Source organism: Lissotriton vulgaris, chromosome 6 (genome assembly GCF_964263255.1).
Source record: "Lissotriton vulgaris chromosome 6, aLisVul1.2, whole genome shotgun sequence".
NCBI classification, from domain to species: domain Eukaryota; kingdom Metazoa; phylum Chordata; class Amphibia; order Caudata; family Salamandridae; genus Lissotriton; species Lissotriton vulgaris.
In genome coordinates this window covers 1278328082-1278345155 of record NC_141694.1, presented here as the reverse complement: position 1 = coordinate 1278345155, position 17074 = coordinate 1278328082, and the positions used below count along the sequence as shown (strand labels likewise).

At 45.2% G+C, this 17074-nt stretch overlaps 1 protein-coding gene across 1 annotated transcript in view; it reads left to right on the top strand.

Annotated features, from left to right (window-relative positions):
* Window positions 1-990: 990 nt before the first annotated feature.
* Window positions 991-17074, top strand: part of PEX7 (peroxisomal biogenesis factor 7) — a 1199560-nt gene continuing 1183476 nt past the window's right edge. Inside the window, exon 1 of the mRNA XM_086927402.1 lies at window positions 991-1177. Within this exon, the coding sequence (XP_086783528.1) occupies window positions 1072-1177 (106 nt within the window). The 5' untranslated portion in view covers window positions 991-1071. The remainder of the gene's footprint in view (window positions 1178-17074) is intronic.

Below are 17074 nucleotides of genomic sequence, written 5' to 3'. Positions count from 1 at the left end.
GGTAATAGGTAGCGTTGGTGAGACAGTTTTTCCATATGAGCGCTGGATCACTATACTCATGCACTGCAAAGCAAGCACTCTATTGGAGGCAAAATGACACATCAAAAAGACAATAACGTAACGTGTGAAATATCCCCTTCGGTTGAGCTGAACACCTCTTCCTCTATACTTTAAAGAATTGGTAACAATAGTGTAGCCGATAGCTACGCTCTCAAGCCATATCTGAAAATGTTGAAGATTATGCACAGCTTAATGGAGCACACTAATCAGTATGAACTCTACTGCTAGCTGACAAAGGACACCACAACGATATTTTAGCCTTTCGGATAACTGTTGCAGTTGACAGTGTGATTTCTGATGTAATAAGAAATGTGGTGTTTTTGCCCGCTCTATGTGTAATTCGTGAGATACAATCGTTCATATTGAGAACATAGTAGGGTTTCCACTAAATTGGAATTCGACGTATCTTTATCCAGTGTCTGTTATGGCCATGTCGATATTAAGTAAATGGCTCCATCGTGCGTTTGTGTGATAGAAGTACCGCAATGAAAACCGAGCTTTACCTTAGATTTACCTGCCTGATCTTAATATGGCCTCTATAGCTGATTTAGACTCGCCCATTCGGATTTAGATAAAGGGAGTGTGCCTCCGTGTTAATATGTTTAAAAGACACGACCGTTTGGAGCCATGGTTGAGAGCAGCATGCTACAGTAAACACATCTGTAATTTTTTATCAATACACAATAACACAAGCTAACGAACAGGAAATGTTTGCGGAAGACCATGTTATTCAAAATAATATTTAGATAGTCATGGTTGTATCAAAACGTTGCAATGTTACTAATCTTCTAGAAGTTTGCAATACCACAACACTAGTTGTCTCTGTTTTTTCTGTACTACTGGGCAGAATTACAACATGGCCGCTACATTCAGCAGCATGTGGAGGTGTTGTCTGTATTCCTATAGTCCTATTTCTGTTTCCTTGTTTCTGTCGCATGTTCTGGGTCCTGTTGCTGCTTTTGGGATCAATGTCGCGCTTTTTAAGCAGCTGATGTCAGGGCAGAAGGGGTGATGCAGAGCTTCCGAGTCCCTGGCCGCCATGGCTACGCGGTTGAGTTCTCACCGTACTTTCCCTCGCGCCTGGCTTGCGCCACCTCCCAGTACTATGGGATCGCAGGTGAAGCATCACTTCCCATCTACTTCCGCTTTCACAATCATACCGTTAAAGAAATGCCGATAGAGTCCTGTTCCCAGCCTGCATTGTGATGCACTGTTTAATAAGCATTCTTAGTATCCAAAAATGAGATTGTTCCTTGATCAAAGCATATCAAAAGAGAATTTAACACTGACCTCTCATAATCTTAACGACACAGGATAGTTATGTATGTCACTTTATCTTTAACATTTACACAAAAAACGTACAGGTGCATATTGTAACACTGCCGACATAGCACACCAAACTGTTTAACCGCTTTACTTGATATTGACGAGAAACCAAAGAAATACATAAATACTTCCTTGTTTTCAAATATGTAAACAGATGTAAAAGTGTAAGGTGCCAACACTTTAGCTTCGTAAGTGTGATATATGTAAAGTGCTGTGTCAGAGAGAAACGCGAGCTCTAGTGGGTCTAGAAGAGATCCTCAAGATGATGCCACAGGCTTAATGGTCATAAATGCTAAATCCTGAGTAGAGATTGTTCGATTTGTGCAGTGGCATGCCGTCCTCATGGTAGGTTTAAACAGGCCATGGGCGGAGCTTTGGAACACGAAACAATTACAAGCACAGGACTGCACATGTACCAAGTTTATAATCAGCAAGGCTAGCAACTCAAGACGCTTTTGCACCCGAACCTCGTAAAGTGGACAGCGCTGTTCCTTTTAGAAGCAGCTGCTCATTACATCCAACAAAAACAGCATTGGAAAGGCAAAATAAAGTTAAAGCAGTTTGTTTTGTAAATTGTATTGTTTTTTAGTTTTGTATATATTAGCCTCAAACCTATAATACCAATATTGCCCCACGGGCCAATCAGCACAAGCCCCACGCGCCTCAAGACTAGTGCATCCCACACGCAAGACTCATGAAATATTTACAAAAAAGAAATCGCCACAAGCCCCACGCGCCCCCAAGCCTAGTGCATCCGACACGCAAGGCGCATGCAATTGAAAAGAAAAAAACAAAAAGCCCCACGTGCCGCAAGCCAATATTGCCCCATGTGCCAATCGGCACAAGCCCCACGTGCCTCAAACCTAGTGCAGCCCACACGCAAGACGCATGCACTATTTACAAAAAAATAATTGCCACAAGCCCATAGCGCCTCAAGCCTAGTGCATCCCACAAGCAAGACACATGCAATATAAGAAAAAGAAATTGCCAGAAGCCCCAAGCGTCCGAAGCCTAGTGCATCCCACACGCAAGACAGATGGCATATTAAAAAAATTGGCACCAGCCCCACGCGCCTTAAGCCTATAAACACGCTCCAATAAGCACAAACCCCACGTGCCTGAAGCCTAGTGCATCGACACGCAATACGCATGCACTATGAAAAAAGAGGCCCCTTGCGCATTAAGCATACACATGCAATATTTAAAAAAAAGAAATCGCCACAAGTCCCACGCACCTCGAGCCTAGTGCATCCCACACCCAAGACAAATGGCATATTCTAAATTAAGAAATCAGCACAAGCCCCACGCGCCTCAAGCCTATAAACACGCGACAATTGGCACCAGACCCATGCGCTTCAAGCCTAGTGCACCCCACATGCAAAAGGCATGCACTATGAAAAAAAACAGCACAAGCCCCATGCTCTGTAAGCCTACACATGCAATCTTTATAAAAAAAATCACCACAAGCACCTTGAGCCGAGAACAGATTAAGGTAACCGTGAACAATAGAAGGGAATGCATCCCACACGCAAGACGCATGCAATAATAAAAAAAAGTGCCGAAAGTTAATATAAAACCCACCGTCTCCCTCCGCAAGTAAAACATCCAGTCAAAGGTGGGCTTGGCCTAAAGTGGACAGGATGGCAACCAGGAGGGGCTAAGGACACTGTGGTGCAATCAACAAATTATGTTTAACATAAACACTGACGACAAACGACGCTCGCCATTGAAAATTACAGGCGGAGCAGGGACACAAGGTCTAGAACCATATTGATTCCAAGAGGCCTTCACATGGTGAGGTCAGCGCATGCGCGCTGCTAACGCCAGGCGAGTCCTAAAAAAATAAAAAGCATTTGAAAACACACCTCATGTCTCTGAAACCTCTGTAATAGTAATGTGATATTCAATTTTAGACATGGTTTGGCATAGAGACATGTCATCCAATTTCTTGAAAAGACTCAGATTCACACACGTTGGGACCTATTCACAAGTGTACATTTGCAAGTGTACATGTATTGGTGTGCAAATATACTTTAACATTTAGGAATAACTTTACTAATTTTTGCTGTTTATCATTTCCAAGTGTAAAGTTCCTCCTAGGTGTAGACGTACTTGTCTCCACCCCCTCAGTTTACTAGGTGGAGTCAGGAGGACATAATTTATGGCTGTGAAGTTACTAGTAAGTTTACAACCGTATTATATGTTCTGCGTACTTGGCGGATACCTCTGCACATAGGTGTGTGAATAGCATCTTGTAGTACAACTTCATGTACTACAAAAAGCAGTTTGTGAATCGGCCCCAGTTACCTGTTGATCACCCTCTTAGATAAAATGTGCTAACTTGAGTACGCCATGAGACCCAGCTGGGACACTGCTCCTCCTGTGGCAAGAAATTAAGATGGTGTTCCCATGTGATGCTCCAGAATTCATCTGGTGTCCACTGTGCCCATAATAGAGCTGGACATAATGTTCTTATAAGTCTTTTTAAGGCTAATTCTGGGGGCATGGTAGCAGCTTGCCGAAATTACTTCTTAAGCATTTTGTTAAGAGAGGCCCAAATGTCAATTATATCATTGATGGTAAGGGTCAGTAATCCAATATTTCACTGGGCCGACCTTTGGAGTGCGCAGCGGTCACGTGAAATACAACATGACTGTCTCCCAAGCCAGAATCTGAAACTGTCTTTCCCAAGGGCCTCTTTCGTTTGGCCAGCCAATAGCCCGTATGCTCTGGCAAGCAATTGACATAATGGGGACTCTCACAAAATGGATCATTGAAACACAAGTCCCTTTGCGGAGCATAATAACACATACAGTAAGTTACTGCTGTAGTTAGAGTATAGTTCAGCATTTGATACCCCCATACTATGGGAGCATGCCAGTGTGGGTGATCGCGACTCACAATAGACACATGTATTACAGTAAGTGCATCTCGCTGAAAAGAGCTTATTTTCGATTCAGACTCTGTCATTGTAGCTCATGCATTTGCAAACTGCAGGTCCTACCTCCAGTATATGCATATAAGGCATGGCAGGTTCATATTCAGATGAACGTGCTGATTGGTCATTTTTAATTTATCTCATTCCTTTTGCCATTCAATCAGACCTTTCTCTCCATACATTGGCGGGCATTTTGTTACCATCAGATCTTACTTGTATACAAGCATTCTTGCCTGTGGGCATGTTTGACTTTTAAGACACGTCTTGCTGGTGGTTTATGTATTCTGAGAACAGCAGCCATTTTTCCCATATACATTTCAGTTAATAGCCTTTATTCAATTAAAATGCAAGTATGTTGCCTCTCAAAAAAAGTTAAACATACCTGCTGACAAGTAACGTTGTTGAACTTATAAACATACGGGTTGCATGTGCTCGTAGGCCAGCTGCAAATTCTCACTTAAAAGACTGCTATAGTGCCCTAGATATTTTCTTACTGTGTTGGTTGGATTCATTAATTTGCCATCTGTCCACTTTCAAGCTGGAGCTGAGCCATTGGCACGTGCATGCCCAGCGATTCACACCATGCATGCAAGTGTCAGGTGTTGAATGGTGGAAACGGGAAAGGGCAGTTTTGATGTCTGCAGAGTGAGGGTAAAATGAAGGCCATTTGAGAATAGTGAATTTCATGTCCCCAGGTTTGATGTTTCAGGGTTTGCTGATGCTGCAGGTCTTAAGCTGTGCCCACTCGTTTTTTTCTTCTGTATGCTAGGTGTTGCTTGTAAAATAACTTAAAATGGTGACCGGGCAAGTTTTGGCTGCAATATAGTCAAGTCACAATCGTAACATGACACTTACATTGCCCCTATAATGGTGGACTATCTAATTCAATTTCAGCACCCTTGGGGGAATAGAATCTAAGAACCACCTCAGCTATGAAGCAATCTCAGCATGATTGTATTCATTGCATTTATAGACTAAAACCTGTCATTTATATTGCAGCTTATTTCTAGTGGTGCAAACATCCTGCACTTATATATATTGGTGATGGTGTAGTTAAATAGTATTCAGACCCATTGCTGCTTCCATGCTCTAGTGGTGATTCATGTAATGAAGGTTGGGAGTGGTATTAGTTGTGAACAAATAGTTGTGTCTTGAAGAGCCGGCGCAGGTTTGCTTATGCTTGAGGCTGTTTTTTAAACACACCAAAGTCATTCTGTATATTGATGTTTGCAATGGTTTAAATAGCACAACACTGATGTCCAGCTACCCCCCAGGACCTATTTTACTATGAGACGTTTGACACACTAGAAGATACGAGAATGGGCATGTATGCCCTCTATTCCTAAAGGTAGGTGTTTGTGTTTAGGACTGTGATAGGTGGAATGACATTATGTGGATCCCTGCAGTATATGACCTTCTTTGGTAGTGTGTTGAATGCTAAATATGTTGTTCTGGCTAAACCAGAACAGCAGAGAGAGATGTAGAGCTTGATTGGGGTGATTAATGGGTTTCCAAATATTTTCCCCCATCACTAGCCGGACTCTGTAGTTCAGAATTGATTCCAATCTTGAGAATAAGCACTTGTGTTTCTGTAGTACAAACTAGAGTTCATGGATGAACCAGGGAGCACAAACCTTCTTACTAGATAAACAGTAACCAATAGCATGGAAAATGTTAGTAGGGGGTGACATGATCCAACTGTGGCACCATTGCAGGAATTTACGGCGATTTTGTGAGTCTAGAAGGGCCCAAGCTCCCTGTCTTTGCTGTTCGTTTGGATAGTATGGTAAAAGATCTTTGGGGGCAAAAATATATTTTGTTTAATATTCAGGAATAACCGCTGTGCTTTTTGGATCCAGCAAGTTTCAGATGGCATGAGGCTGTTGTTTTTTTTAATCAATTGAGCTTTCAGGCTGTGTTGTTGGCTGTGTTTGCCAAAGAGATGTTCTGGATGTTCTAACAGGAATGGACACTCTTTCCCTATTTCATTACTCGCTCTTCATCCATGGCTTGTGCCATTTAAATAAAAAGGCAGAGTATCAGAGCTATGAAAATAGTAGGTTTTGTCGCCAAGCAGTTTTCTGAGTATATTGTGCTGGGTATTCACTAGCTTTTTTGAGATCTCATTCCAAGGTATCATCCAGTGAACCCAAGCTGTTATGTATTAGATTTTGATCACCACATGCCTCTGTATGCAAGGACTAGGTTATTGTTGCTGTCTATAGTTTGACCAAAGAACGGTTTGAATAAGGTACACATTCCAGAGATATTGTGATGAAAATGTGCATTTTTATTTTATGTTAAGTGAAGTTGTAAACAGTGTATGTCTATGTTTATGAAACTGATAAATGTAGGTTAATAGGTGACTACAACATGGCATGTAGATGTCTGAAATGAAAATATTAGAATTGTTGCATATTTGTAGCTATGTAAGTTATTTCCTTTTTAGGTCTCGCTAGACCTATTGCTATGAAGAAGGCTTTCAAGGGACGTTGACTGGTGCACGAGTGCCGATTGCACATCGTGGACGCGCATGCCTAGCCCCGCCCCCCTCCCCAGCCGTGCACATCTCCTATCTCAGTCAGCCATGCCTCTCTCAGTTCTCAGTCCCGCGCGCACACACAGGCACACACACACGCTCACACACACACCCCCGTGCACACACCCCCCCCCTCCACCTACTCACACACACACGCATCCACCCACTCGAAGTGGCCATCTCCTGTCTCGCTAGCCTGATGCACCCAAACACAGTGTTTACATGTCCCCCCTACTCACCGGGCTGACTCTGGACTCCCCCGCTGCTCTCCAGGCCTGTCTTTCTCTCACCGGTGTACAGGGTCAGTGGCTCATGCTCGGCAACATCGGGGCTATCCAGACGAGTTTCCTAGCCGTGCGAAGATGTGCACGCTCACAGCAGCGCGTGACTGAGTGTGCGCCCGTACAGCTGAGGTGCACGCACGCGCTGCCGCAGAGACCAGGGCAGGTGCACGAGAAGAGCAGACTACAAACCCAGCTTACTCTGCGATATCCACCAATGGGAGGCCGGATGACGTGTGTGGCTCTGGGCGCATGCGCGCAACTGGAAACACCTCTCGTCACAGCGTGCGCAGACCGGGTGACACCAAAATGCACAATAATGGGACCCCCGCCTCTCCCGTGGACCAGCCTGCACCGGAGAGCCTCGCGCCCGGAGCCCAGGCTGGGACAGCATGGCATCCATAGAGCACTTTGACACGGTGATCACCAACGTGACGGCCACTAAGATCGGGATCACAGTGTCCTGCAGGTAAGACCCCCGTCCGTGCAGCTGATCCTCACACGCACCCCCTGACACACCCAGCAGCGGACCCCACACACACGCACCCTCATCAATTCCCCCTGAGATATAAACTGCCCAGCGCCCTCGCACACAGCCCCCGGCCGTCGTCTGCTCGTCTCAGCCATGTTTACTTTCGTCATTAGAGCTGGGCTTAAAATCCAGTGATGTGTTAGTTAGCTTAAAACAGTCCCAGGGAGTCCTTTAAAACATTCAAATGAGCATCCTGTTCACAGCGGAGAAAAAAACCAATGGAGCGAGGACCCTCCGGCGTCGAGGTAGTAGTGACTTCATAAATGACGCAGTTACATCAACGTTTATTGATAGTCAATTAGGACTTAATGTTGGTGTTTTAAGGTGAGTTGTTTTTGTCCCTCACTGCTTTTTTAAGACTTTTTCAGCACTTGTTTCTTTCCAATCTTCCACCAATTTAACGAATTCACAAACTGCAGATCCCCTCTGCAAGACATGAGGCTCGGAAAGAAAAGGTGTAAAGCTCCCAGAAGCCCTGTATCTTGTTGGACTTGCTCGGGAGGCGTCACTATGTCACTTAGCTTCGCATCGACCCGGGTGAGCCGGTTCCCATAGTGCAAGAGATGGTGCACGTGCTGCTCTATTTTGATTAGACTGTATGTGGTAGTCTGGTCGGTAGCGCAATGACTGCTGAGGGGCTGGTGGTGGCCAGGTGGTTTCCGACAGCAATGGCGCAGTAATGAATATTAATGACTTAGGTGGAGCAAAAATTGCAGCAGCTCCTCAGGGCAGTCACTTGAAGACAGTAAGGCAGCACAGCGGGTTAGTGTATCTGCTGCATACATATGTTTGTAACATAGGGCCTGTTTATGTACGAGGGCGTTATTTATCACCACTCATATATAAGGATACCACGGGGTGTAGGTGCGATAAATAACAGCTATCACGAGTTCATGGGGACTAACATGGATGTTGGTGTTTAACGCACCAAACGTCACATGATATGGTAAATACCACATGTTTTTCCCTGTTAAATTTTGGCAGGTTTCACTAATTTTTGGATGTGTAAATGCCTTCAAGCTCGTAATTCCAACCCGTGCGTAAACACAGTCTCTACTGACATCGAATCATCTGGCAACCTTGGCATAGTTTATGGGTTTCGTGATTAAGTCCCAGTAGGAATGACTCTGCATTTCATCTTTGTGAGAATGATGAATTGAGTGCAGCGAGCTGAATAGTAACATCATCTATTAATTAACAGTGTTAGTCACACAACTGTAACATGTGGTGATACGTAAAATACTGTATTAATATTGTTCAAGTCTAAAAGCTGTTTTATACAACTTTTCTTTAGAGCACGGAAAAGATGACGCAGCTCTCAGATACAGCATGCCTGTCCTCCGTGGCTCCACCCCCAGCTGCTCCTATTTCCAGTCAGTAAATACCTGTTGTGGTGTTATTCTGCATGACGCAGGCCTTCCTACTGACGCCTCACTCATCCCAAGCAGAGCTTGCGCTGGGTTATATATGACTTGGCGCCAACACTTCACTCAGCTGCCAGCTGGGTCACAACGGTGATTGCTGTTATTCCCCGTTCAGGTCATTTGTGTGTTGTGCAAATAGCCTTGCACTAATTCACTGAAGTATGACGTCACCGCTAGCAGCAGGTTTTCTCTGGGGAATGTCCTTAATCATACTCTTTAAACCCACAGTGTGCTGTACTTTCCATTTCTGTCAGCCACACACACAAGGCTGCGCTTCACGGATAGTGGAATATTTCACAACACTTAGTGAGTAGAAGGCACTGCTCACAAGTGAGTCTCCAAACACTGAGAAAAGGAGCAGATTGCCAGGTTTCCTTCTGCTGTACCATGTGGTCTGGGAGAATACACGTGGAGTCATTGCAGTACAAGGAGTCACACTCAAACTTCACTCGTATTTCTGATAATCAGACACTGTCAATTTTTCCAAGAACTCAGAATAATGTGTCTGTATTGCAAGCATAAAATACACCTGTGAGAAAAGCCCTGAAAGGAACGTAAAACAAATCTACAACAAGCATTGGAAAAAGATCAGATCTCAGCAAGCAAAAAATATTATTTTTTTGCAAAAATATGTAATATACGAAATCAATAAACATAAAAAGAAAGGAGTGGTGCAGTAGCCGAGGCACACCAGCCCTGTTACAGAAGAGAACTCTTTTTCAGGTGGCGGTGAACATGAGCTCAGATTAAAATCCTGTCACTCACATTGCAAGATGGCCAATGGGAGAAGTGGGCTGACCAATTGCCCCATGCTGTGGTGGGTGGAAACCACACATAAATGGCACTTGAACATATCAATTGCTGATGAGGACTGACTAGACCATTTTTTTTATCCTGTATTGTTCAGAAAAATGGTGGTGAGACAGCTAAAGTTGTCTCTAGCCCAAAAACACAACTAGTGTTGGGTTGATAAACACGGTCATCTGTTGGATGCTCAAACCACCACTTCCTCGTCATTCTTCGTTTTGTGAGTACTGAATATTCATGACACGTACTGGTGCCGCAAAATCTTTTAGTTTGAAAGTGTAAATATAAATACAATGGTTGCACTGCTGATGGCTTGTGGGACCAATAATACGGTTGAAATTAATTGGATTGACTGCAAATCAAGGGTACTCTGTAATTTAAAGTCAGTTTGTGTTATGTCAACTGACATAACGACTTTCTAAAAATAAGGAATACATTCCTATGTGTGCATTGCTCTCTACCTCAGGCGTATTATGTCCCCATCTCTGTTGTTGGTTCATTTTCCACCTTTAGTCCCCTCGGGTACCATTGTTGCCACCTGTCCATTCTCCTTCTAGTCCTTCTCTCCCATACTCTCTTCCAGTGCGGGCCTTCTTCAGATGCTGGCAGGGAACTAAGAGAACATGCCGGTGGGGGGAGATCGTGGCCTTCCTGCTGGCCCTGTCGGGCTGGGTGCTGGTCTGCTCCATGCTGCCCACCGACTACTGGAAGTGTGTGACTCTGTGTGTGTGTGTGTGTGTGTGTGTGTGTGTGTGTGTATGGCTCTGCATGTGGCTCTGTAGGTATGTATGTGTGTGGGACTCTGTGTGGGTCTAGAGATTAAGCTATTGGCATTGTAAATGGCAGTGCCATTTATTTATCTATTTTCAAAACCAACTCAAATAAAAAATGTGTCATTTACAATGCCAATACCTCTAACTTTTTCAAAGGCGAGACCATTGCATTGTAAATGCTTGGTTGGCGAGTGCTGAACCAGCCTGGGGAGGGCGTCTGAGCAAGTTAAATATACATATTGGGCTCTTTAAATAACACGAAATATCCAGAATTCTGTTGTTAATATTTTCAGTTAATTTAGCCCCGTGTACGGGAGCTGAGGCAGATAGGGTAGAAACGTGCGGATTAAAATCGAGAGTTTATGAGCACTCCGTATGATACGATAGTGCATTGGTTAGCACCGTATGCAGATAATAATAAATGTGTTTGCCACGTTGGGTACCTACTTTTTATTATATTTGAGAGGTTAGCGCCTGGATCCCCCATCCCTCCACCCACCCCCCCCCTCCCCCCACACACACACATATTACCTTGAATGCGGACCGTTTACACCATGTTAATTGCGCGCGGGTGTGTATTGATAGGGTGACAGAGGCAGTCAGTCCTATTACGTGTACTCCTGTGACAGCTTTTCAGTACTGCTGCGCTGCACTCCTCCCCCTACATGTCTCTTCTTGACTCCGCACTGCTTGATTATGGGCTCGTCACTTTATGCGCCAAGCTGGGGTTCTTATAGCTCATCCCCACTCACACGTGATGTGGAAATCTGCTCCTACTTCATGCCCATGCAGACAGCTCCCACAGAAAGTAATCCCCTGAAGTGATCTTTTTTAAAGCTGCAGGTTTCCAAATCATTCCCAGGAATGACGTGAAATGATATTGTTTTATAAAGCGCACTAAAACCCAAGGTACCAGAGCGCTATTGAGAGACAGACTAATCTACAGAGTCAAACCAACCAAGAAGTAAGGGAACTGTAGTGAGAAAACCAAGTTTCCAAATGCGTTTTAAGGGAGTCTGCTTCAGAATTGTGAGTGGGCTCTGCCTTTCATCCTTCTGAAGTAGATAAAGCAAGCAGCATGCATCAGAGCCACACCTCCCTCATTTACTGATCTGATTGGTCCCAAACCAGGTTTCTTTCGCTTTGCCAACACCCGCCACAATGTTTGGAGCAGGTCTTCGAACCGCATGTACAGAAGACCTCTCTCCCATCCGTCCAGTACATAACAGATGGTACATAATATTTCATGTCCCTTCAGCATCCTCACACACCCTCTCATACCCTCACCCATTCTCTCACACACCCTCACTCACCCTCACACCCCCAAACCCTCACACCCCCTCACCCTTACTCTCACACCCCCTCACCCTTACTCTCACACCCCCTCACCCTTACTCTCACACCCCCTCACCCTTACTCTCACACCCCCTCACCCTTACTCTCCCACCCACTCACCCTTACCCTCACTCACCCTTACTCACCCTTACTCACCCTTACTCACCCTCACTCACCCTCACTCACCCTCACTCACCCTCAATCACCCTCACTCACCCTTACCCACACCCCCTCACACACACCCTCACACTCATTCACCCTCATTCACCCTCTCACACACCCTCGCATCTCCTCACCCTCCCATCCCCTCCCCTCACCCTCCCATCCCCTCCCCTCACCCTCCCATCCCCTCCCCTCCCCTCACCCTCCCATCCTCTCACCCTCCCATCCTCTCACCCTCCCATCCTCTCACCCTCCCATCCTCTCACCCTCCCATCCTCTCACCCTCCCATCCCCTCACCCCCTCACCCTCTCACACACCCTCCCACACACCCTCACCCTCTCACACACCGTCCCACACACCCTCACCCTCTCACACACCCTTTCACCCTCACACACCCTTTCACCCTCACACACCCTTTCACCCTCACACACCCTTTCACCCTCACACACCCTTTCACCCTCATACACCCTTTCACCCTCACACACCCTTTCACCCTCATACACCCTTTCACCCTCCCACACCTTTTCACCCTCACACACCCTTTCACCCCCTCACCCACCCTCACCCTCGCACATCCTCTCACACATCCTCTTACCCTCACACATCCTCTTACCCTCACACATCCTCTCACCCTCACACATCCTCTCACCCTCACACATCCTCTCACCCTCACACATCCTCTCACCCTCACACATCCTCTCACCCTCACCCTCACACCCCCTCACCCTCACACCCCTCACCCTCACACACCCCCTCACCCCTTCACCACTCCACCGCCCTCACTCACACACCCTCACCCTCACCACTCTACCGCCCTCACTCTACCGCCCTCACTCTACCGCCCTCACTCTACCGCCCTCACTCACCCTACCGCCCTCACTCACCCTACCGCCTTCACTCACCCTACCGCCCTCACTCACTCTACCGCCCTCACTCTCTCTACCGCCCTCACTCTCTCTTCCGCCCTCACTCTCTCTTCCGCCCTCACTCTCTCTTCCGCCCTCACTCTCTCTTCCGCCCTCACTCTCTCTACCGCCCTCACTCTCTCTACCGCCCTCACTCTCTTTACCGCCCTCACTCTCTCTACCGCCCTCACTCTCTCTACCGCCCTCACTCTATCCATCGCCCTCCCTCTCTTCCACCCACCTCCTTCTCTAAATCCCTGTTCTCTTCTCCTGTGCTGATCTGTTGTTCTCTTCCACCCGCCTCCTTCCTTAACTTCCTGTTCTCTTCTGATGATCTGCTGCTCTCTTCCACCTCGCCTCCTTCTCTAACTCCCTGTTCTCTTCTCCTGTGCTGATCTGCTGTTCTCTTCCACCCTGCCTCCTTCCTTAACTCCCTATTCTCTTCTCCTATGCTGATTTGCTGCTCTCAACCACCCGCCTCCTTCTTTAACTCCCTGTTCTCTTCTGATGATCTGCTGCTCTCTTCCACCTCGCCTCCTTCTCTAACTCCCTGTTCTCTTCTCCTGTGCCGATCTGCTGTTCTCTTCCACCCTGCCTCCTTCTTTAACTCCCTATTCTCTTCTCCTATGCTGATCTGCTGCTCTCAACCACCCGCCTCCTTCTTTAACTCCCTGTTAACTTCTGCAGATCTGCTGCTCTCTTCCACCTCACCTCCTTCTCTAACTCCCTGTTCTATTCTATTCTCCTATGCTGATCTGCTGCTCTCTTCCACCCGCTTCCTTCTTTAACTCCCTGTTCTATTCTCCTGTGCTGATTTGCTGCTCTCTTCCGCCCAACCACCTTCTTTAACTCCCTGTTCTCTTCTCCTGTGCTGATCTGCTCCTCTCTTCCACCGCCTCCTTCTTTAACTCCCTGTTCTCTTCTCCTGTGCTGATCTGCTGCTCTCTTCCACATACATCCTTCTGTAACCGCACACACATACAACCACGCACACACACACACATACAACCACACCATACACAATCTCACACACAACCACACACACAACCACACACACACACAACCACACACACAACCCACACACAAACATCACCCCACACACAAACACACATCACCCCGCACATCACCCCGCACATCACCCCGCCACACACACTCAGCCACACACACTCAGCCACACACACTCAGCCACACACACTCAGCCACACACACTCAGCCACACACACTCAGCCACACACACACTCAGCCACACACACACTCAGCCACACACACACTCAGCCACACACACACTCAGCCACACACACACTCAGCCACACACACACTCAGCCACACACATCTATCGCCCTCACGCTATCTATCTATAGCCCTCACGCTATCTATCTATCGCCCTCACGCTATCTATCTATCGCCCTCACACTATCTATCTATCGCCCTCACACTATCTATCTATCGCCCTCACTATCTATCGCACCACCACAGCATCACTCAGGGGCACCACAACATCGCTATGCGCTACCACAACATCACTGAACGCCACAGCATCACTCGTCGCCACCACAACATCACTCAGCGCCACCACAGTATCAATCTGTGCTACCATTCAACAACAACTGGTTCAAATATGTTCTCTCAATGTTTCAAGCTTTATTACAAATGCCACAAAAAAGATGTTAATATTTCACTCCTGTTCTTGGATTTTCGTCACAATAAAATACACTGAACATAATCTTCACAAAAGTTATTTACAAAAGCTTAAGCTATTGCCATTATAAATTACAATAACTTTTATTTAAGCATTATTATTTTAAAAAATTAAGCCATTGTTATTTGTAATATCAATACATCTAAGTCACGTAAATACAAAACATGTTGCATTACAAATGCTATAGGTGTCACATTTGCAAAAGATAAAAGTTTTGGCATTGTAAATGACAAAGCTATTAATTTCGCTATTTTCAAAACCAACACATAAATAAAAAAACTTGTCTTTACAAGACCAATAGCTCAAACTTTCCTAATGCGAGACCTATTGCATTGCAAATGCTTGTTAGGTCTTGGCTTTAGACAGTTTCAGTTATCTGTTGGCAGTTGGGTTATACAGCAAGGAGATTTTTACATTTACCAGGGAGGTTGGGCGCACACCTGTATATCCGCAAAGTAGAGAGCACTGTGGAGTGGTTAGTACAGGCAAAAGGGCGAGCGGTAATCTCACAAAACCGCTCAAGGTTGGACCAACAAGATCCACACAAATAACAATAGAACAACAATGCCCTTGCACTATACAAATTTAGAACATTTAAGTAATGATATTGTTGAAAGAGATGATCAGTTAGTATACATCCACACTTTCGGAGTGACTTTAAGAGAATCAATTATCCAAGTTCAGGTACAAGAGTTCAAAAAAGAAATGTTCTGTTCCTGGTGTTAAGTAAATGTTTTATTGTTCCTTTGATAATGCCTATTCAAAGGAACAATAAAACATTTACTTAACACCAGGAACATCTCTTTCAACAATATCATTACTTAAATGTTCTAAATTTGTATAGTGCAAGGGCATTGTTGTTCTATCTGTTGGCAGTTGTGTTGTTTCAGTGATTCAGTGGCTTTCCTCCCTATTCTTGTGTTTGGCCCACCCAGAAGCATTGTAGTCCCACAGTTTTCTGATAGGATGAGTTGTATCCATCCACTTCAAACTTGAGGGACCCTATTTTGTAAGTTTCGCCTGCACAGCATTTGAAAAATCTCTTGTAATGAAAATAGAATCTTAAAAAGTGTTTAGTACTGGAAGGTCCTCCTGGCCTCTGGCTTCCGCCTGGGCTTTGGAGCCTTTGTTTGTCCCATGGAGTATGGGCCGACTACTGCTGCCTGCGGCCAAAGTCCACCCACTGGCCACTGATACTCTATTTTAATTCTCTTGAATGAGAAGTTTACGCCAGTTCGTGCAGACACTTTTTAGCTAACATTTGACTGATAACTCCACTGGAGGAGATGAAACAAACCGTACATGTTTCTTCAATTACTTCTAGTTAGGGTTGCATTAATCCACATTGCACAAGTATGCATAAACTACTTCTGTTTCTTTTAGCACACCATCCAGGATTGTATGCACAGTTGGTTTTGTGTGGAGTTGGGAAGGGAGAAAGGATACCAACATGTTTGCAGTTGAGTATGTTTTGGGTAAGGATGGGGTTTTAAGCTAGTGGAGATTGGTTGGCTCCAGAACTACAGTTTGGATTTTAGTTACTTATTTACTAAGGTTTGACACATATTGGCACTTTGACATTCGTTACCTTCTTTTTATTATGCAGGATTCATTTATATATACGTTTATTAGCATTTTCAAAAACGAAATAGAGATCATTCAGCAGTTCAACGAGAGTCACTGTTAACATAAGCGTAGCAAGTTAGCAGATACAAAGACACAAAGGTACATACTATATAATTTCTTCTTTAAGAGTCTGCAGTGTGGCCATTTCTTTCAAGCCAGCCAAGTAACTACTGCAAACATTGTTGATATCTCTTAACTCCATTTACAACACCATCAGATTGTATTCGACCTCCTGTGTGTGATATTTCTAAAAGGTCCCTCTCCCTTACAAGGACGTGGACCCCATCCTTGTGTGACCATGCGTGGTAATCTTTAATTTAGCCAGGAGGAAAGGTACCTGACAAACTTCCATTTAACACATTTTGCCGTTTCTGGGGATAAAACCTGGCACTCAAGGAGACAAAGTGCACTCAAACATTTGGGTCTTGGATATGGTAACTTTCTCATAAACAACCACCCAGACTTCTGCTCCTATGGGCATCACCTATAATAAGGAATTGGATTATTATTTTAAGTGAGCGGTTACCTACTTAAAGGAAAATCACAACCTTGGTCAGGGTTAACCCTCAAAGTCACTAAATTAACCTGAGATCAACCACCCAGGTAGCTATGGCACACAGTATACAGGCTACACAAGCTTAACGTAGGACAACGTGTAATGCAATTA